The following is a 21,348-nucleotide window of genomic DNA, read 5'->3' on the forward strand; positions in this document are numbered from 1 at the left end:
CCCCCCACACACACAAACCATCTGCCTCGGCTGACCCTGCTCCAGAAACTCCGAGTTCACATCGCCTCCCAAGCACTGCAATGCAGCAGTCCCTACCCGGGCTGAGGGTCCCCAGCCACCACCTCCACCGCCGCACCACCCGGCCTCCCCCCTGCCCACCCCGGGGGGGTCCTACCTCACCCTCCGATCCGCCCGAAACTTCAGCATGATGCCGGGGCCCTCCGAGCTCAGCGCCGGCTGCCGGCTCCCACCATGGCAGCGGCGGGCAAGGCAGGTCCCGTGCCACCCGACGAGCGGTTACGCCACGCGTGCCGCGGGCACGGCGGTGCCGCACGGGCAGGGGGACACCGGCAGCGCGCGATGGGGCTCGGTGTCCTTTCCCAGCTGTGCCAATCCGCTGAGCCCCGCGCCGGTGGCATCGGTGTTTCCCCACGGTGGCAGCGGTGGAGCTCAGAGCGCGGCTCCCGTGGGCGCTGGCAGCCCCGATGCGGTGCGGCTTGGCGAGGCGGCAGCGCGGGGACAAGCTTGCGGCTCCCGCTCGCGTCCCCACGCAGAGGAGAAGCGAAGGGCAGCGCAGCGCTCGCCGCCTCCCCCCCCTCCCCCCCAAACCTCCCCAGCCCAGGTGCAGCGATCCGGAGAACGAAGGGCGAGCTGGGCAGGATGGGGGCTGCGGGATCCCTCCCCCCCCCCAGCACAGAGCAGTGTGCACAGGGAGGGGACGGTGCGGCGGTGAGGAAGGGAGCCGTGCGGTGCCGGCGCTGCTGCTGCCCTGCATTCGCTGCCTGTGTCCCTTCCCCCTGCTTCTGTCCCCAAACCCTCCCCGCTCCCTCCCTGCTGCGTTTCCGTCCCTTCCCAGGTCACATCAGGAGAAAAACCCAGGGAGCGGCGGGACCCCCACCAGCACCGACCACCGCCGTGCGACACAGGGGATGGGGACGGCGTGGGGCTCCGACACTCGGGGATGGGCTCTGGGGAGCCCTTTGCAACCCAGCAGGAGAAGGGGGGAGGCAGAGTTGGGGTTACCCAGCCCTCCCCCTGGGCACGGCGCTTTGAAAAGCCAATGCGAAGGCACCGGGACTGTTATGATAATGCACTGGGATGTCAGCGCTGCCTTCCCTCCCCTCCAAGGAAACCTCCAAAGAAGGAAGCGGAGCGCAGCAAGCAGCTGGCCTCCATCACACCGCGTCCCCGCTCTGCCAGCGCCCCGGGACCACCTCGGGACACCGCCAGCATGCAGTGCTGCTCAGCCCAGCATCAGCAGCATTGCATCATTCACCTGCTCCTCCCGAAAAGCAGGACCTGGAGGCACAGCCTCCCTCATTGGCCAGACTGAGGTCAAGTGCTGGTGTCCACCCCAAACGCTCACCTTGGCCAGCACAAGCGATCCCTGTCTCTGCTAGGAGGGCAGTGGGGAGAAGCTGGGGATGGGAGCCACATCACCAGTACAGCCAGAGGATGCACCAGCAAGGCTGAGATGGCAGCTCCCACCCAAACTCGTGCACCCCTTTAGGGCACCATGGGCTGACACCGCTCTGGGAGCGGCCAGGAGCAACGTGCTGCTCCCCTTGCTGGCACACTGCTGGCTGTGGGGTGGGACACGTGCGTGCTTCCGCACCACTGCAGCTCCCCAATCACTGCCACCATTTGCCACCGGAGGCCAAGGTCCCCCAACGGCCCATGGGCGCGTGCCAACCCGCTGCCGTGCACCCAGCGCCAGCACCAACACCAGAGCCAGCAAACGCCCCAGTGCTTCACCTCCTGCCCCATCCCTGGTCCCGCCCAAGGGTGGCACAGAGCTGCTCTCAGCGGTGGCTTTAGGAGCTGTGAACCCAGTTCACATGTTCCCCCTGTGCCAGCTGGGCCACGTCACAGCCATCAGCCCCCCGGGTTGGCCACGGCCATGGGCACCTCTGTGCCAGAGACAGCAGCCACGCGCCAGGGCTCTGAGCAGCAGATCTGGGTGGGAACTGCCCTGAATCTCCCAAGAGATTCAGGACTCACAGGAGCTTTTCCTGGGGCTTTTCCTTAGGATAAATAGAAAATAAAAAAACAAAACACCACCACCTTTTCAGTCTCCCTTTGCTTTTTCTTAAAGGTAGGGAGAAAGGGAAGGGAACGAACACAGGAACTGAAGAACAAACTTTTGCTGGGTGCTGCTTTTCTTCCCCCTCCCCAAAGTTAAAGTTTGCTGAGCGCAGGGAGGACAACCCCACCCTTTCCCCATGGGGAAAACCCTCCTGGCTCACCCGGTGCCCTTCCTGCACTGCGAAGGTCGCTGCTGCCCAGTGCTTGCAAACAAAAGCTTGGGACATGGCCAGGAGCACAACCCAAGGACCCTGCAGCGGTCAAAGTGCTGCATGGGTGCATCCCTCGCCTGCATCGCCCCTTGGTGCAAGCAGCAGCAGCAGCACTGTGCCACATGCACATCACCAACGCCCATCAGTGGCACCGTGCGCCCATGGCAGGATTCACAGCCATCCACCTCTGCCCAGGAGTTGTTCCCAGCAGCTCAGGTTTTTGCCTGGAGTTCCTCTGTAGCCCACTCCCTTCCTCCTCAGCTGCCTGCCCAGGGGGTCAGGACCCCACCTCGTCCTCAGGGCACAGTGCACAGCCCCTCACCATCAGTGCTTTTCATGTGCACAGACCCCCACTCCCGTGCAGGTGCCCGGTCTGCTCTGCAGTCCCTTTGCATGGGTAACCCCATCTCATGCTGCTCCCATGCACTGGCACAGCTCCTTGCAGCGTGCACGGCGAGCTGGATGCACCAGGATGCAAAAAGCATTCTGAGAGCTGCAGCCGGGCACAGAGCGAGCTGTCTCTGAGCTGCACCCAAAACCCTGGAACCATTTCCACACTGTGGCCATCCCTGTGGTGTCGGGGTTGTGGGCTGTCATCCACACGGGTTGGGAGCAGGAGGGGAATGCAGCCTCTCCTCCCATCCCTGCGAGCCTGCCAAGCACCGAACCCAGAGCAGACCTGCGAGGAGGGGGATCCTGACCACCCTCTCCTCCTTGGTCAGGCTCAATCTGGGCCACTCCGAGCACTCCCAGCCCTCTAACAGCATCTCCCTGCTCCCACGTTGGCCACCCGCCACCGGGAACAAAGCACCTTGTCCTCCCACGGCCCAACCCGAATTTCAGCTCCGCACGTGCCTCCCCACCCCCTGGCCCCAGCCCCGCTGAGGGGCCCGCTGTAAATCTGGAGTTGTAAATCTGGAGGTGTAAATCTGGAGCATTTACACACGTTCTGACACCGGCTTCGGGGGTGAGCATCCATGTGGCTCCTGGGTTCGGGGCTCAGGCGGCTGCGAGCCAAACCCACCCTGCATCCTGGCCTCCTTCCTCTGTTTTTCCAGCCCTTTCTTCACCTCTCTCCCTCCTCCTCAGCCACATCCCTGTCCTCTGACCAAGCCCTTGAAATCTGTTTGTTTTCCCAGGAAGAAGGGAACGGCAGCACCCACGGCATCACCACGGGCACCCTGCGGGGAGGTGGGGGAGAAACCCACCCCCAAGCTGCCCCGTGCAAACCGCCGAGCCCTGACCTGCTGGGGAGCACAGGGCAAAGGCTCTGGGAGCACAGCACTGGGAAATGGAGCCTTTCTCCTCCATCCACGCCGCGGCCCCATCGCGCAGCCCAGAGCACAAAGGAGAAGCTTTGTCTGCGAGGAACCGGTGACGCTCTGGGAAGATTTATTTTCCCCCGAGCGATAATAAAGCGGACCCTCTGCGCGCCGCTCGGAGCGCAAGGCTCAGTTCTGCACATCGGGCCGGGGCGGGATGCGAGAGAAAGAAATAAATCGGAGGAATTCTGCAGGCGCAGCAGCGACCCGACAGCCAGAGGAGGAGTGCCAGCACTTGGCTGCAACCGCCGTCCCCGCATGGAGCAAGGGGCCGAGGCGAAGGCAGCGGGAATGGGCCGGGCTGCTCCCTCTGCAGCCATTGCAACCGATCCAAGCGGGATAATGAGGGGTGTGAGCTCGGGGTGCCCGGTGCCAGCACGGGTCACAGCACCGTGGGAGGACGGGCAGCGCAAGCGGACAGGAATTCAGCTGAACAAAGGGAAGAGAGGGGAATCGGCGGCCAGGAGCAGAGCTGACGGAGGAGAAGTTTGGGAACTGCCGCTCTCAGCGTTTCCAAATTCCCTTCTACTTACAGGAGTTATGCGTGAGGCTCGGCTCGCATGGGGAGGCAAAAAAGGAAAAGGCTGCGGAGACAGGAGGAGGCAAAGAGAGGAGGGCAGAGCTCTGTGCAACCCCCCTGGCCTGCCCTGCGTCCTAACCGGGCACTGACATGGGCTCAGCACAGCCTGGAAATGCGGTGAGCTCAGCCCTGGGATGAAAGCGCTTTGCGGGCACCCACACACCCGCGCTGCGTGCGCAGCCAGGCATGGAGGTTTCCCCCTCACCGCTGGCTTTCCTCCGTAAGCCAAGCCGTGCCCTAACCCCAGCCACGCCGCCAGCCGAGCTGAGAGAGCATTTCCGGAGCCGCATTCACCGCCGAGGCGGGGACGGGGGCCAGCAGCCAGCGCAGCCCCCACGCTAATGACAACGAGCTCCCGGCTCCCGCTGCTCCTGGCACGGCGCAGGGATGCATCCGAGCAGCGTCTGCGCTCCCTGCTCCTACAGGCTCAGTCCAGTTGTGCTCCCCATTCAGCTGCTGGGGACAAACGCAATGCGTTCGTTTGACCTCCTGCCTTGTTCTGGGCCCGGGTGGTGGCCTTGGTGCTGGGATACCACTGGGTTTCTTTGGCCATCATGTGCCATTTGGCACCCCCAAGCCTGGGCATGCAAGGAGGGAAGGCTGAGCAGCCCCAGGAGGGAGAGTGCAACCAGCACTTGTCCCCTCTGCCACCCCACCCTGGTGACAAACCGCACACGTCAGCTGCCACCACAGCGACCGAGCACCGCACCTCCCCATCCATCACCGATGTCAGCATGCGCCCATGGGTCTCTGCATCCCGTGCACCCTGCAGGGTGAGCCACCGAGCCCACCAGCACCGCAGCCAGGCCGGGCTTTCCGAGCTGCAAACACACCCTGGTAATAAATCCATGGGAGATGCACGAGGAGGGAAAAGCACAAAGCCTGAGCTGGATCCTGTGTGCAGCGCCGGGGCTGGCAGCTGCTGGGCAAAGTCCCCGGAAGGGAGGGAGCACGGCGGCTGCCCGCGCACCCACGTCCCACGGGGTGACTCTGCATCACTCAGCACAACATGTAACGTCACCGCCACGCAGCTGGGCGGTGGTGGCACTGAGCGGGACATCCCCACGGATGGGGTCTGAGGGACCCTAATGGGGCTGGGGTCCCGGTCCTGATAAGATGAGAGATAGGATTGGCGGAAGCCCCCTCTGTGCTCAGCACTGTGGGGTGGGACGGAGCCCGGGGACCTCAGGGGATTTCCAGAGAACAAAGCAGCTGCTGGCAGCCAGCATCGCCCACGGCGGGGGGGCCGGCACTCCCCTCCTGCTCCGGCCAAGGAGAGGAGTCCGGGGGAAGCAGAGAGTTTATGTTTTATCTCCCTGGTAACTCCGGCTCCATCGCAGCTCCAGAGCTGGCGGGGGGAGAGACGAAGGCATCCCTCAAAGGAACAGCCCGGCTGAAACGCGCTGCTGCGGGAGATGCAGAGCTCGGGGCAGCCCATATCCATGGGGTGACGTTTGGGGAATGTCGCAGCGCTGTGACAGCAGGGACCCGAGGACGGGGGCAGAGCAGACCACAACTCTGTGCCCCACTTCAGCCGCATCGCTCCTCTGTCCCTTTTTAGGGACACACGCGCCCACATCCCAGTGCCCACCGTGCCCATGCAGCGCTGCGCAGACGCCGAGGCGCACACGGCACGGTGCGGGCGAGCAGACACGAGACGTGGAGAGCACGACCCGGCTCAGGACGCAGCCATCAGCCTCCCCCCACACACCACAGCCCCCCACCAACCTGGAACCGCTCCGGCTCTGCAGATCGTCCCCCTGCTGCCGGGCTCACAGCGGGGACGTGGGCACGGGGTCCGGCGAGGGGCAAAGCGAGGGGAACGCCGGCACCGCCTCCACCCAAAGTGCTGCAAGGATGTGGAAAGCTCTCCCTAAGCTCTTTACCAAACCACCTCCAGCAGCAGAAATACCTGTCTGAAGCAATCGCCGGCGCGAGGCAGAAAGCAAAGCAGAGCCGAGCCCTCCTCGGGGGGCAGCTCAGGTCAGGAGCGGGGGATTTACGGCAGCAGGGTGGGGAAATCCTTTCGGGCCAAATCCTCAGCACCTGCTTAAGCCACCGCGCACGATAATCGCGACAGCATCCCGCCGGCGACGGGCACCGCGGTGACACCTCGGCTGTCACATCCCCGTCCGGCCCCCCCCCCCCCCGTGGTCCCTGGCCGCAGACAATGGCCCGCGTGTGTCACCGCACCGCACTCACCGCTGTCCCCGCGCGTCCCCTCCGTCCGCACCGTTCGCCAACGCCGGCGGCTGTGCGCTGCCGCTGGATGATTTCCTGCAGAGCCCTCGGGACCGCGGTCAGTATCAATCATTAACAGCCACCGCAGCCCGGCTGCCTTAACCCCCTCGGCACCGCGCCGCAGGGGCAGGATTCCTCCATCGGCGTCGGCCCCGAAGTCCCTCGCGTGTCACCGCGGTGCGGCTCCTCCGTCCACCCCCGCCCAATGCAAAGGGGCTCCCGGGGGGCTCTGCGCCCCTGGGGATTTGTGGCTGTCCCCGCAGCGCTGAGCAGCTGCACCCCGTGGCGGGGGGGGGGGGGTTGCAAAGTCCCCGCTGTGAACACCCCACGCTGCTCCACGTCCCCGCACAGCGCAGACCCTGAGGGCCGCATCCTGCCTCCGTGCGGCGGGGCCGGACCCTGCAGCCCTCTGCAGCCCGGTAACAAGTGGGGAGGGGGATGCTGCAGGGTAACCTCGGTGTGCAGCACGCAGCCGGCACCGTCCCTGTGGCTCTGGGAAGGGCGCATGTTTCCCTCTAACAAATGTCCCCGCCTGCAGCCAGCGCCAGGCGTGCTGTAGGTGAAGGGTTAATCCCTCGGCACGGACATCTCCCCCTCCCCAGGCACAGACCCCCCCAGTGCTGCGGGACCGGACACGTTCCCCCCCCTACCCACCGCTGTTTGCCAACCTGTGGGGCAGCTGATGATTAACCTTGGGCTGCAGCTGCCACCAGCCCCCACCATCCCATACCAGAGCACATCAGTGCTGGCAGCGACAGAGAGGATGAGAAAAAGCTCAGCCTCCAAAGGAGACCCCCAGGGCAAGGAAAGCTGCAGCACCTCCATCCCCAGCCCCGTGCTTCCCCTTTTCCTGCTATAACAGAGCAAATATCCACTCTCAACCCACGCTCCCTTCCTCCAGCACAGCCCCATTGCTGCAGCCATGGGGTGGACGTACTCACAGCCCGATGCAGATTGGGATTTCGGACACCGACACGCAGCGGATTTTGCCTTCTCCAGCAGCTCAGCCCTGGCTGCGGCCCCGGGGGTGTCCGGGCTGCGAGTGCTCATAAATAGCTTTGGACAAACATCTGCACGGCACCACCCTGCGCAGGCTGGAAAGCAGAGGGCTGCTGTGGGGATGGTTTTAATCAAGATAGAAGACCATCGAACGGCCAAAAAAACCCACACAGACAGGAGTGAGCTGTAAATAAGCGCAGATGCGGCGGCTGATAAGATCTGCCTGCAGCAGGGCTCGGCTCATCCGTCCCCTTTGCATATGGGTGCAGCCTTTGGATTTCCCATTCCCGGGGCAGCAGCTCGGGATGCTGGGGGGCACGACACGGCGTGGCACATCGTTCTGCTTCCACCCCCAGCCCCAAGCCCTCAGCCCCACTGCCACCACCACGGCACAGCGCGGGCTCGGAGCATCCAACCGAGTGCAGGAGGGAGGACGGGTGCTTCTCGCACGGATTTGGGTTTGGGGAGACTTTGGGTTCGCTTGTCCCAAGCTCGTGGGCTGCTGCCAGCCCTCCAAGTGACTCATCGGCTGCACTGTGCCCAGACCTCCCGCAGTCAAGCCCCGACGCATTCGGCACATTCCTGGCATAGCCGGCTGTGCCGTGCCGGCACGGTGCGCAGCCCCACACCTGCTGCAGTGGCAAGGAGGGGTGGGGACCAGCAACCAGCTCGGATCTTTGCAAAGAAGCTCATGTGTTGCAGTTCACAGTCCCCGTGCTGCAGCGAAGCTGGTGCAGCCTCACCCTGGCACCGCCACCGCCGTCCCAAGGGCCTTCCTTGCGCAGCGCTGTGCTTTCCGTGCCTCTGTACAGGTGTGATGGTGGCAGTGGGAAAACTCGCTGTGTTGAGATCTGATCCCGTGCCTTCGCGGGCTCGGAACAGCTTGCAACTGCGCTGTGATGCAAGAGCGCACGCGTCTTGGTTGTGCAAGTGCGTGGTGCCAGGCAGCTCCCATGGATGGTGCGGGCAGCAGCCCTAATCCATGCGGAGTGCGTGGGGCTCTCAGTCCTTGCAAGCACCCACAGCCCAGCACGCAGCCCTGGGAGCAGCGTGAGAACATGGCACAGGTGTGCAATGGGGGAGCAACCAAAAGGGCTCCCCAGCATCCAGCAGTGGCACCTCCAACGTGACAGCAACGTGCTGCGTGGCCTGGCCCTGTCACCCTGTCACCAGCAGCCCCCAGCGCAGCGCTGCCTGCACGCGTCCACGCCGCAGCCTCCATGTACAAACAGAGCAGGAACCAAAGGTTCCCCACAGCCGGAGCTTTGTTTGTAAGCAAACAGATTTCAGACCAAACCAAACACAGGGAGCCCAGGCAGAGGGATGGGCCGGGCTGGCCGAGCTCACCGTGCAGGTGGCTGTCCTCAGTGGGAAAAAGTGGCAGTGCCATCATGGGCAGGAGGGGGACATCAGCTCGGCTGGGCTCAGAGGGGCTGCACAGCCAGAGCAGGGCTTGGGGCATAGAGACCAGTGCTTCAGAGTGCTCGGATCAAACCCCAGAGGCCCACAGTCCAAGCACAGAGGCGCTCTGCTCCCCAGCACGGCTATCAGACCACTGGGATGGGACAAGGACTTGGGGCAAAAGGTGCTGCCTCGCCGTCCCCCATCCATCCTCAGAGCAGCACCTGGCACAGCTCAGACCAGTTCCTATCAGCACTGCAGCAATGCAACCAGGGGCGGCACCGCTGCGGTGCAGCCTGCAGGAGATAGGGCCGGGCTCGCTGCACGCCCAGCCATCAGCCTCCTCCACAAGCCATTAAAGTGCCCGGGGTTCAGCCCAGCCATCGCCACCGGGACCGGCTCAGCAGCGATGGGACGGCCGTGCCCTGGGTTTATGGCTGCCTCCAGCCCATCACACCCCGTGCTGCAGGGCCGAGGCTGGGGCAGGCGGGCACGGCTTGGTGGTGAATCACTGAGGCCATGTCCTCAGCAGTGCTTTCAGCTGGCAGCGAGGTCCCAGGGACAGCTGCAGGGGGAAAAGCAAGGAATTCGCCGGGAGAAAAGCGAGAAATTTGCTGTGGGAAAAACAAAAGAGAGCTGCAAAGCTTTGCACCCCCACGGACCAGAGCTTCCCGGGTCAGTGCAAACCCAGCGTAAGGCCGAGCAGTGCCTCTCTGCCACCAAATTTCCCTCTGCTTGTCACCATCCCGCTGCCACCTCCGCACGGGCGCGTTGTGCAGCGCAGCGTCAGCTCCGCAGAACGAGATCTACCCCTGAATGAAGTTCAGTCACCGTGGGATGTTTCCAATTGGAAATCAGGACAGTTCCAGGCTGAAAGCAAGCCAGCTTTCCACTTCCCAGAAATCCCATTTGCAAGCGAGCCTGTTGCCAGTTCCCCTTTCTCCCCCAGCATCCAGTAAATAAATCCAGCTCCAAGCGAGGCGGGGAGATGCAGCGCTCCGGGCTCTGTCTGCAGCCCAGCCCTGACTCCATCCTCATTCTGCAGAGGCTGCGGTGTTGCTCCCAGCCCTGGGCAGGGGGTGACACCCTGATGGGACCTTGGTGCCTGCAGCAGTGCCTGGGGAGGAACGCAGGTGGGGCAGGAGCTGCCGAGCTGGTGCTGGAGCCTGGATGCGTCCCTTTGCCACTGCACCTGCCCACAGCATCCCCTGGAGGAGGCTCCCAGCAGCAGGGGCTGGGGAATTGCATCAGGCTTCCTCTTTGTCCCAGTTGAGATGTGCAAAGCTGGTTATTGCCCTCTATAAAGAACTGGTTTGCTCCGGGAAGGCGGCGCTGGGAAGAGCCAGAGGCTGGCGCTGAGTTTCTGGAGGGCAGAGACGGGCAGGTCCACGTGGGCGCTCGCCTGCAGCAGGTGCTGGGGCAGCCCAACAGCTCTGGATGGGTTCTTGTCAGAGCTGGATCCCCTGCTGCTCCATGGGCAGGTTCAGAAGAGCACAATCATCCATCCAGTGCCACGGCTCTGCTCACGCTCAGCTGTCCACTCAGAACTGCAGGACCAAGCGTGGAGATCGCAGACCCCAGCCACATTTGGCTGAAATTTTCCGGACCAGGATGTTAGGAACCCGCTAGGAATCGAGGGACTGCACACCTGGAGGTGTGATCACCAACCTTAGCTCCTCAGGAGACCAGTGAGTGGAAGGAAGCCAGCCGTGCCTTGGACTCACAGGCCTAGTCTCCCTCCCCGTGCACCATTCCTGCTCAGCAGGACGGGGCAGGCACCACGCAGGGACAGCAGAGGTGACATCCAGCTCTGCACATCCATCCGGAACCACAGCCGCACCAAACGCGTGGGTGCTTCCTGCCTTATCTCAGCAGCACAGGAGATAAGAGGAGAGATATGGGGACGGCTCGGTCACCGGCTCCAGCACACAAGATGCCACCACTGCCCTGGCAACAGATTGGCTGCTGCACACAATTGCTTGCTGACCACAGACATGGAAAAGCAGCGTGGGTTCCAGTGCAAAGCATCGCGTTCCCATATGGGTTCCAGTGCAAAGCATCGCGTTCCCATCCATGCACACCCCAGGGAGGGGATGCAGGAGCTGGGGGCAGCCTTGCCAGCCTGTAGAAATTCCAGGAGGGATGGGGCTGGTGCCAGGAGCGTGCAGCCGTGTCCTGCTTTCAGCCACAGAGGTGACTTGAAGCAGCGTCCCAAGCAGCTCGCTGCATTATTTCCCACCCAGCAGGGTTGGGGTTTCTCCCTGGGTTCAGAGCCAGCCAAAATGGCACAGAGCACGGGCACAGTCTGCACAGCCCCAGCCCACATCCTGCTGCAAGCCCAGCTGTGTGCCCGGCCCCTGGGCTGCCCCTGCCCCGCTCCCAGCCCTGGCAGCACCATGGGTGCTCCCACAGGTTCCACGGAGCTCCCTGTGGGGCCTTTAACCCCTGGCAGGGTGCACGTAGGCACCGTGCTGTGCTCGTGGGCACAGAGCCTCGGCCCTTTGCTGTGTTTGCCAGCAAATGGGGACAGGTATTCCTGCAAATCCTCACCCTATCCGTGCCCCCATCCCTGCAGACCTTCGCCCTATCCGTGGCCCCTTCCAACCCAAGCCATTCTAGGATCTTACGGTTCTATCCCTGCACACCCTCGCCCTATCCGTGCCCACCGGCGCCAGCTCCAATCCTCTCAGCGCTGCATGAGCAGCTCTGCAGCCAACATCCAGCAAAACCCAGCGTGCCGCTGCCTTTCCAGTATCCCAAACCCTTTCCTCCGGGAGCCCTCCCTCCACCCCCAGCTCCGCGAACCACCCAGACCCAGGCTCAGCCTGACCTGCTCTCCGGGAGCCGCGGGGAAGTGGAAAGCAGCAGCCGCCGCCGAGAGCCGCCACGTCCGAGCGAGCGCTGCCGGGGGCTGATAAGCGAGGTCTGAAATCTGAGACTGCAGGTTGGCTCCCTGCTATATAAACAGGCGCTCGCACACACGCACACCCCCGGCTCGCACGCCACTCCCGCCCACTCGCGGCCACGCCAGCGTTCCGCCGGGCACAGCCGTGCCATCGGGACCCCCGTCACCAGGGCTGGCCTTGAGCACGCTGCTTTGAGCTCCAAGCACAGCCTGGCGCTGGGGTACGGCACGCTGCAGGTGGGCTTTCGTTCCCCCAGCTCTGCATCTCTTGGCAAAGGGGCCGTGACCCCGCGGTGGGCACCGGCTGCGCACCACGTGGGTGCTAAGAGCAGCAGCATGGGAAAAGCAAACGGTGCCTGTTTGAACCCCACGCTGTCGGGGCTCGGCAGCAGCACGCAGGGTCAGCCAAGTGGTCATGAGCACATTTGCATCCCTCACCCAGCAGCGACGCCGCATGCACGACCCATGATGGGGGTCACGACCACCACGGTGCCCAGTGGTTCACCCCTGGGGTCGGTGCCTATCGCCGTCCCCACAGCAGAGCCCCTCTGCTCGCCATCTCCTAACAACGGAGCGTGCCAGTGCCACCGTGGGGCTCCTCCGTGCCAGTGCCACCGTGGGATTTCCTTGTGCCGGTGCCACCGTGGCTGCGCTTCCTGCGGTGGGAGGAAACATTCGAGAAGACAAAACCCTGCCCTGTTTTTCCCCAATTCTCCAGGCTCACCTGCAGCCCAGAACCGGGGCGGCCACATACCAACGGCGGGGCCGGGCTGCACGCTTGGCTGCTTGCTTCATCCTGCAGCCGCCCGCGGGGAGAGCAGAAGCTGTGCCCCCTGCTCAGGGAACACAGGGCTGGGGCATTGCCCTCGGGAAACGGGAGCCCCAGGACCGCAGGTCCTCGGCACAGAGACATTCTTTGCGGGTACATCCACGAGGACCCTCCACCACGTGGCATCCCCGTGCTGGGAGAGCAGGGGGCACGACGAGCACAGCGCAGGGTTTTCCTGCGCTCCTCGAGCTCCCGGGGCCGGATCCACCTGAAGATCTTCTGTCCCAGGTGCAACGAGCCCAGCGCAGCTCCCAGGCAGCTCCCCGCCCCGCTTGCACAAGCGGCCGTGGGCGCTGCCGTGGCACAAACAATCGCAGCCTGTTGACGAGGCCCAGCACCTGCCTCCTCCTCTCCCATTGCTCCACCTGATCGCGGGGAGACGTGACGAGCCCTGCTCCGCTCACAGCTCCCAGCACCCTCTGCCATCCCTCCCGGGGCAGGGCCACCACCGCCTGTCCCCTCGTCCCCCGCTTGCCCCCATGGAAACGCTGGCAGCGTGGGGAGCACCACGACCCGTCCGTCCGTGTGGGTCCGCCCCACACAGCACCCTGACCCCGAGATCTTGTGATGCTTCTTCAGAAGGGCAAATTTGCCTTTGGAGCAATGGAGCAATGGGATTGCACTGCGTGCAGCAGGGATGAGACGGCCTCGGGCAGGGATTTCCTCCCCAGGGCCACCACCCTGCAGGACTTTGAGCTGTCTGAAAGGCTTTTTCTTTTTTTTCTTCTATTTTCTTTCGCTTACAGAGAGGAAGAGATGGGGTCGAACCCGATGCACCATTGCCATAACCCTAACCCTGCTGTGGCTGGGAGTGCAGCTGGAGGGGCTGCTCCATGCTCCAGCCTTGGGAGGACTCCTCTCTGGCACTCAACCATGGGGGGTGCAGCCCCCTGTGTCCGTGCATCCCCACTGCCCACCCAGCACCGGCGCATGGAGCATCGGTCCCCCCACCAGCCCCGACCTGAACCCAAGGTCCTCCTTATCTCCAGCACCAGCATGTCTGCTGATAAACCCGGCACATGAGGGATAAGATAAGGCTCGGAGCAGCCTCTTTGCTATCAGCAGCCCTTCCTCCGGTCTGCAGCATGGGGCAGCTGCTGTCCCACTGCACTGTCCCCCCAAGGCTGTGGGGTCTACGCAAGGTCTCAGCATCCGCACCCCAAACGCTGCCCCAGCACTGGGGCTGATCCTGGCCCCTTCCAGAGTCAGGTCCTGACCCACGACCCCAAAGAAGTGGGACCGAGCCCCACGCTCCATGGCACGCATTGTCCCACAGGACCTCTGATGACCCCCACCCCCACCATGGGCAGCCCTTGGCCACCCCAACGGGAAACACTCACTGCCCCCCGCAGCACGATGTGACCTCTCACGCTGATGAGCTTTAAAAGATTCATTACGTTCACACTCCGACAGCTGCTCATGGTTTCCAAATTAGAGAACCCATTTGATTCCGGGATGAGGAGGAGAAAGAACCAAACCACAGAAGGCACACGATCTGCACACCGACACAGTTTGCATCTGAAGACCTGGAGCTGGTCCCCCCCCAGCGGGGAATGGCGGTGGCGGGGGGGGGGAGGCATGCATTGGGTTTGCAATAAAAGCAGGAATTGCTAATCATCGCTGCTCAGCCGAGCTGAAAGGAGAGATGCTGCCGAGGAAAACAAACCCAAAGGGTGAGCGCAGGGCACGCGGACTTCACCCGATCCCACCGTGGCTGTTTCTCCTCCTTGCTGCTGAAATCCCATCTGGGGTCCCTAGGTGTGAGCATCCCTCATGGGGTGATGTGGGGCAGCCCTGTGGCATGCCTCTATCTCCAGCAGAACCAGCCTGGCCTTGAAAATAGGAGGATTTGGGGAGAAATTACACCAAAACAACTCCCCTCCATGCCTGCCTCCGAGCATCATGCCAGGCTATAAATACCAGCGCCGGATGCGGGAGCTCCGCTATCCCTGGCGCTGAGCAGCACCCGGATTTAGGAAGGGACTGAAGGGAACAGCCCTGCAGCATGGGAGGAAGGGAGAGGGCACAGTGCTCAGCCAGGGCCAGCCCAAGCCTCGGGAACCACACACACTGTCCCCTTGGCCACAGTGATCCTGCAGGACGGATCCTGAGCCGGTGTCTGTCGGCACCAAGGGGGTTTGGGGATGGGGTGGGGATGGGATGCCCCGAGCAGGAGAGGAGCGGCTGTGCCAGGAGGGGCAAGAGGGGGCGAGTGGGAGGAAATCCCCACGGGGCCTTGGAGGCAGCGGAACCAGTGCCAGGAGGGAGTGAAAAGCAGCGCGGGTCGGTGCCAGGGCTGAGCGCCAGCGCTGTGCTGGCACTGTGGGAACACACAGACAGACCCCAGGCACCCCCCAGTGCCCCCAGTGCTGCTGGCTGGGAGAGGGGGATGGGCACGGAGGAAAGTCCTCCTTCAGAACATCCCGGCCCAGATTTCCTCATCCCGGCCCTGGGGTGAGGGGCACCCACCCATGGGGACCCTGCGGAGGAGGCCGGGGCTCGGGGCACAGCCCGGTGGGGGGAAGCCCTAATTGCACCCCCGCCGCAGGATTGCTACCTCATTACAGAGCAATTACGGAATAATTATCCTACGGTAACACCCAAACCCCGATCAGGAAATGGGACTGCTGGATGCCAGAATTTTCTGCACGCGTGTGCATGCACACACACACATCCCAAGGAACCTCAAGCAGCAGAGGGAGGGCTCCTGCATCCGCACTGAGGGCGTGTGCCTCAGTTTCCCCCCTTGAGCACTAGCACAGCGGCTGCCCCCTCTCTCTGTGTCCATACCATCCTTGGAGATCTCGGCTTTTGCATGGGAGCTTTGCTTTGCAGCACGTCCCCATCTCAGTGGGACGCTGCATCCTCACCAGCATCCCCAGGAGCCCCAAGAACCCAATCCCAGGCCTTCAAACCGGGGACGGACACAGGGAAGTCAGCGCTGCCCTCGGCCACCCCAACCCCTCCATCCGTGGGGACGGCCCCTAAGAGCAGGTGAACTTTAACCGCATAAATCACATTCCTGCCGGCTCCCCGCCGGCACGGCCCTTATCTCCAGAGGGCTCGCACAGATCTGGCTGCAGCCCCATAGGAGGTCATGGCCCTATCTCGTGCCCGAGGACACTGGGAGACGGGGCAGCGTGCGGGGCTGGGGGTCCCGGGCAGGAGTCGGACCCGCCGACCACAATCCCTGGTTGCCCACCCCAACGGATGCATCAGCACCCAATCCTCCCTCGACGATGGCAGCAGGGACAAGGTCACCCCAAGAGCAGCTCGCAGCTGGCAGGGAGGAGGCGAGGGACGGCGACAGGGCGCGAAGCAGCAGCGCTGACGGCTGCAGAAGGGCCCTGCATCTCACAGCGCGCGGGGAAGAGATGAGGAACGGGCTCCGCGCTCCCCTCCGGGGACACGTCACCGCGATTGCAGCTGAGAGTTGGAGCCCGGGGGCTGCGGAGTTCGCACGTAGCTCTCGAATCCCTCATCTCATTGACAGGCGGGAGAGCAGCCGGCAGGCAGCGCCGGAGCCGCGGGCGGCCCCCGCCAAAGGTCACCGCGTTTGCACATTCACCAAAGACGTATTTCAAATGAAAGAGGGGGAAAAAAAAAAAAAAAAAGGAGGAGGAGGAAAAGAAATCCCACGTTGGCACGGAGGATGCGGAGCAAAGGAGAGGGGAGGCGCTGGGGGTCGGAGCTCTGCCCTGGCGCTGCCCGCCCGAGCGCCCCGGCACTCTGCAATTAAAACCATTAAGCACACGCGAAACTCGCAGATTTCCATCTCCTGATTTCCTTCCTGGGCCCTAAGGGTTCTATCGCATTTTCAAATTCTCCGGAAGAATAAAGGCTTGAAAATTAGTTTCGGCGCATCGAGCAGATGGCTCTGGGGAACCAGCATGCCCCAAGCAGCAGCAGGGGCAGAGCTGAGCCCTTCCAGCACCGCGGGGCCAGGGGGGGGTGGGGGCACTGCAGACAGCGATGTCCCCTCCCTCTGTGACCGACTTTGCAAAGCAGGGGGTGCCCACCCCAACCCTGCAGAATTAAAGCTTCCAAGGGTTCTCTATAGGGACGGGTGTTGTCTCGCTGCCCAACCCCATCCCGCACCCAAGGGATGCTCAAACCCAAACCTCCACATCACCCATGGATTTAAAGGAAGGGGACCCCTGCACATCCTGGGGGTTCGCATCCTGTGAGCGCAGAGCGGAGCGGGGATCACGGCGCACGTGGAGAGGTCAGGATGAGCCTCTGGAGCACAGCAGTGTGCAGAGAGACATCAGCCTCACCCACATCACCTGCGCCAGGTGAGCCCTTTGCAGCAGCTCATTTGAGGCTGCAATTAGCCCTCACCTGCCAGATCACAGCACTGTACAAGAGCTCGGCAACCACCACCCAGAGCCCCCCCCAAAAGCCCTTCGGGTGCCCAGCCTGGAGTACGGGTTCAATGCAGCGCAATGGGGATGTTTGGCCCTCGGGATGCTGAGCCCTGGAGTGGCTGTGCGTGGGGCACAGCGCCACGGGCACACACCCCATCCTCGCCCGGCGCCGAGCACCATCCCCTGGGGGCACAGCACCCAGGAAGGTGCTGAGCACGACGCCCGCTGCATCGCCCAAGCAGTGCCCCGGGAACGAGGAGCGAGGAGCTGGGTGAGAACCGGCCGAGCCGGATGGGGAGCTCAGCTCTCCCTGTGCTGCCAGACTGGTCCTGGCTGTTCCTCCGGCTGCCAGCCTGGATGGAGACGGATCCGAGCACGGCGCATTCCTCCCAGCTCACCCCCGGTGCGGGACCCCAAGGCTGAGCACGGCAGCAGCCCCATCACCTATTCCAGACACGGTGCGGGGGTGACCCTTACCTGGGGTGCCAGGCTCCAGGCCCCGGCGGTGCTGAGCTGTCGGAGCTGCCGCGCTGCTGCCGCTGCTTACGTAAGGGAGGCGAGGAGGAGAGCTCTGCTGCGAGTCCCCGGCAACTGCAGGCAGCAGGAGAGGAACAGCAGCCTCTGCTGCTCGGCGGGAGATGGGTGCCGGAGCTGTGCACGGCGCGAGGATGCAGGGTGCAGGGGATGCTCTGCTCTGCCGCTGCGCCCAGCCCCGATCCCATCCCCCCTGCCACCAGGGGATGGGGACAGCGCGAGGATGGGGACAGAGGGGACAGCCTGAGCCCTGCTCTGAGAACAAAGGGCTGCGCTGCCAAGGCTCTGGTGGCCGTTTAATTACCAGCACAGGGGCTCAGGGCAGCCCAGCTGCATCCGATCTGCTCCGCTGCAGCGAGGGGAACCTTTAACAGAGTGGTTCATGGGGAGCTGGTGCTATGAGGGGGGGGTGGAAGGAAACCCTGAGATGTCCTGCTCTGCTGGGATGGAGCACGGGGGCAGGTGGGGAGCAGCACCCAAAGCCCTGGGCATGGCGGGGGGAGCTGAGCCGGCGGGACCCCGAGTGGGGATCGTAACACGGAGCGGGGATCACGGAATCGCCATGGAATCATCGAATATCCCGAGCTGGAAGGGACCCATAAGGATCACCCAAGCAGGGAGCACGGACACGGAGCAGCAGCGTGTTTGGAGCAGGGCGTTTGTCCGTCCACGGGACGCCAGGCACACACAAAAGCCGTCTCATTATCCCCTAATTAGTGCTTTGCCAGCTCCTGCAATTAACACCCATGCAAGCGGCTGCCGTTTGAGTAAACAGAGGGCTATAAGCACCTCGGAGTCGCTGGGGGCTCCGGGAGGACGCAGCCCACCCAGCCCCAGAGCAGAGCGGTGTCACCCCCAGGGCGGTGGCACCGTCCCCGCTGTGTCCCCGCAGCGCACGCAGGGGACGGGAGAGGCTTCCCCAGGATCTCGGGGCTCCGGGGGGTGAAGGAGCAGCGCAGCCCCGCTGCTGCTGCATCACAGCGCGGTCCTTATGCAAAAGATGTCTCCTTCTGAAACATCAAAGGGAAGCCACCAGCCGGGGCTGACACGGCCTTTCTCCAGCTGACCCAGAAACGTGGATCAAGCGCCGTCTCATCCCTTAATTGAGAAGTTGGTGACTTTGAATCTTTATTAAAGAGCTTTGGTGAATTCACCAGATTAAGGCCGCCGCCGGCCGCTGCCATCACCCAACCTGACTCCCCTGCCGCCTCACCCCGGCCGCTGCTCTCACTGCTTTGCACGGAGTGAAAACCGACCCGAGAGCAAAACCGCACCAAAAATCCAGGAGCAACAAAGCAAAAAAAGCCAAGCACAGCCTTCCTGCACGGCCCGAGCCCCAGCACGGCCAACCCGACGCCGGCAAATCTCAGCATCCCGCTGCCCCCATCGCACAGGTCTGGGTCTGGGGAGGGGGGGGGGAGGCACAGAACACCCCCGTGCACCGCTGGGATGGAGCAGCCCTGCAGAGCTGGGTGTCCCCCTGCAGCCACGGAGCTGTCAGATCCTGGGGGGAAAACAAGGCTAAAGAGGAGACGGCGCATTCCTCGCTGCACTCGTTCTGCCTGCTGCGGATTATCGTGTTTCAAGCTACGGAAAACAGAAGGGGGGATGCTACTACAAATGCCTGAGAGAGAGGGGGTGGAGGGGGGGGGGGGGCAGGCGGAGGAGCTGCACTTTCCTCTCCAGCGAGCAACGACAGGCAGGAGAAATCCCAGCCCAGCTGATTCCTGGGGGCACAGATGGAGGAGGAAAAAACCCCGAGCCCCCCTCCCGGCTGCAAAGGGTTAAGCTGAGCTCGGCAGCCTGGCGGGGGATTAAGCCCTGCGCTGCCCATCTGGGTGATGTTTGCAGCATTCAGGCAATGCCAGGCCTGGCTGCAAAGCAGCAGAGCGCGGGGCCGGCCAGCAGGCAGCAGCGTGCACGGGTGCACACGCACACACACACAGGGACACGTACACACATGCATGCACAGCCACATGCATGCACAGCCACATGCATGCACACACACATGTACACGCACACACACGTGCATGCACACATAAGCATTGCAGATGGAGTGATGCTGATGCATCTTCCCACAGCAGGGAGCAGCTGGGGGGGTGCAGCAGGCGCAGCAGCTTCCTCTTGCAGCGCCAGGCGTGCAGCTCGCCCTTCCACCCGCTCCTGCCCGTCCCTCCTCTCCCTCAGTCCTGCGAGCCATGCTGCTGCTCCCACTGGTTTCTATGGGAACTCAGCAGGAAAACACGGTTCCCAGCAAGGCCGGCGCTGGTCTGGCTGCCCAAAGCCGTGCAGCGAGCTGCTTGCCTGCTCCACCAGAACCTTGCACCGATCCTTCCCTGGGAGAGTAAAGGGATCAAGAGGGTTTGGTGCGGATAGGAGCAGGCCAGGAGCAATCCCTCCTGGAGAGCAGGGTGCCCGGGTTCTGCCCTGCGATGCACAGTGGGATGCAACGGGATGCAAGTGGGACGCAGTGGGATGTGCAATGAGATGCAGAGCAGGATGCAAACCTTCCGCACATAGAAGTGGGAGAAACCAGAGGATGCTGCTAATTCTCAGCTGCAGAGCAGCATGCACTGCCTACCAACAGCCTCGTCTGCCTGGAGGAACATCATCCCCAGCAAATGCCACCCTGCTCCCCTCGGTGCACGGCCCCCAGCAGAGCTGCCCACTCCCCTGTACACCCCGGGGGTGGCCACGTGCCCCCTCCCCACTGCCATGGGGCCGTCAGTCTGAGCCCTTCCGCACGGGTTTTGCAGACTCGTGGCTAATTTAGCACGCACCATCATATGACGGAGCAGAGCGTGTGCCTTCAGAGAGAGCAGCAGCGTCACAAAGCTGCAATTGACTGCTCAGGGACCATCTCCAGCTCCGCCAGACACCTCAGTGCTCTGAGGAGGGGGGGGGGGTGAGAAAACGCAGCACCTCGCTGCTGACACGCACTCCCTGGGGGGTGGGGGGGCTCGGTGCTGCTAACAAGTGGGCAGCGAGATGGGAGCCCGGGGAAGTGCCAGACAACATTCAGGGCTGCACTGCTCACAGCCCATCCTGGCAAAGCCGTGCAACCAAGACCAAAGCACGCAGATTGGGGGGGGGAACTCAGCAACCGGAGCCTCCCCAGCCATGAGCTTTGGGGGGCTTTAGGGTGCAGAGAGCTCCCCCCCCTAAAAGCACAGATCTCTCCTACAGCCATGCTGCTGGGGCCAAGAGGGGGGGTTGGGGACACAAGCGAGGACTCAGCACGCAAACACACCACGGGGACAGCTGGGGGGGGGGGGGGCACGTCTCACCGACGTCACTGCAGGAAGGGGATCCCCAGGGACAGCCAGAAGGTGTCACCCCTGCAGCACAGGGCACCCCAGGGGTGCTGAGCCCCCCCCCCAACCCCCCGCTGGAGCACAGGTACCCCAAGAAACGGCCCCCCCTCCTCCCCCGCCGGCTCCATAGCGCTCGTCCCGATGAGGGGGATGCTCTGCCGCTTCACGACCCCCCCGCAAACCCGAAGAGGAAGAGGAAGAGGAAGGGGGGCAGCCCTGAGGGGCACTCACCGTGCGGGGCGGGCAGCGGTCGGCCCCCCCCTGCTGCTCAGGGGCTCAGCATCCTCCCGGGCAGCCCCAGCCCGAGCCGGAGCCGCAGCCCGAGCCCGAGCCGGAGCGGGAGCCGGAGCAGGAGCTGGGCATGCTCGGGGGCCGCGAGCGGCACGTGATGCCGGGCTGGCACCGAGAGGCGGGGGGGGGGCCGACCCCCCCCCCCCCCCCCTCCGCGGCACCGGTCTGAGGAGCCCGGAGCTCTCTGCGTCACTGCGGGAAGAGGGGACAGCGCTGTGTGCCCCCCACATCTCTGCATCCCTGTGGCGTGGGACGCATCGTGCTGCCA

At 63.7% G+C, this 21,348-nt stretch overlaps 1 protein-coding gene across 13 annotated transcripts in view; it reads right to left on the minus strand.

Annotated features, from left to right (window-relative positions):
• The window catches only part of PLEKHA6 (pleckstrin homology domain containing A6), a 39,086-nt gene extending 18,042 nt beyond the window's left edge, over positions 1-21,044 (minus strand). For 3 of the 13 annotated variants that reach the window (XM_021377255.1, XM_021377253.1, XM_021377252.1), the window contains exon 1: positions 11,671-11,878. Coding sequence is in view for 2 of the 13 variants with exons in the window: in XM_021377256.1 (XP_021232931.1) it covers positions 7,378-7,490 (113 nt within the window). In the remaining 11 variants the exon portion in view is untranslated. Of the gene's footprint in view, positions 1-175; positions 1,334-6,401; positions 7,352-7,377; positions 11,626-11,670; positions 11,880-21,020 lie in introns of those variants that run through there. The other 10 variants (XM_021377250.1, XM_021377247.1, XM_021377249.1 and 7 more) reach the window with 8 other exon arrangements.

Source organism: Numida meleagris, chromosome 25, assembly GCF_002078875.1.
Source record: "Numida meleagris isolate 19003 breed g44 Domestic line chromosome 25, NumMel1.0, whole genome shotgun sequence".
Classification (NCBI taxonomy): Eukaryota; Metazoa; Chordata; class Aves; order Galliformes; family Numididae; genus Numida; species Numida meleagris.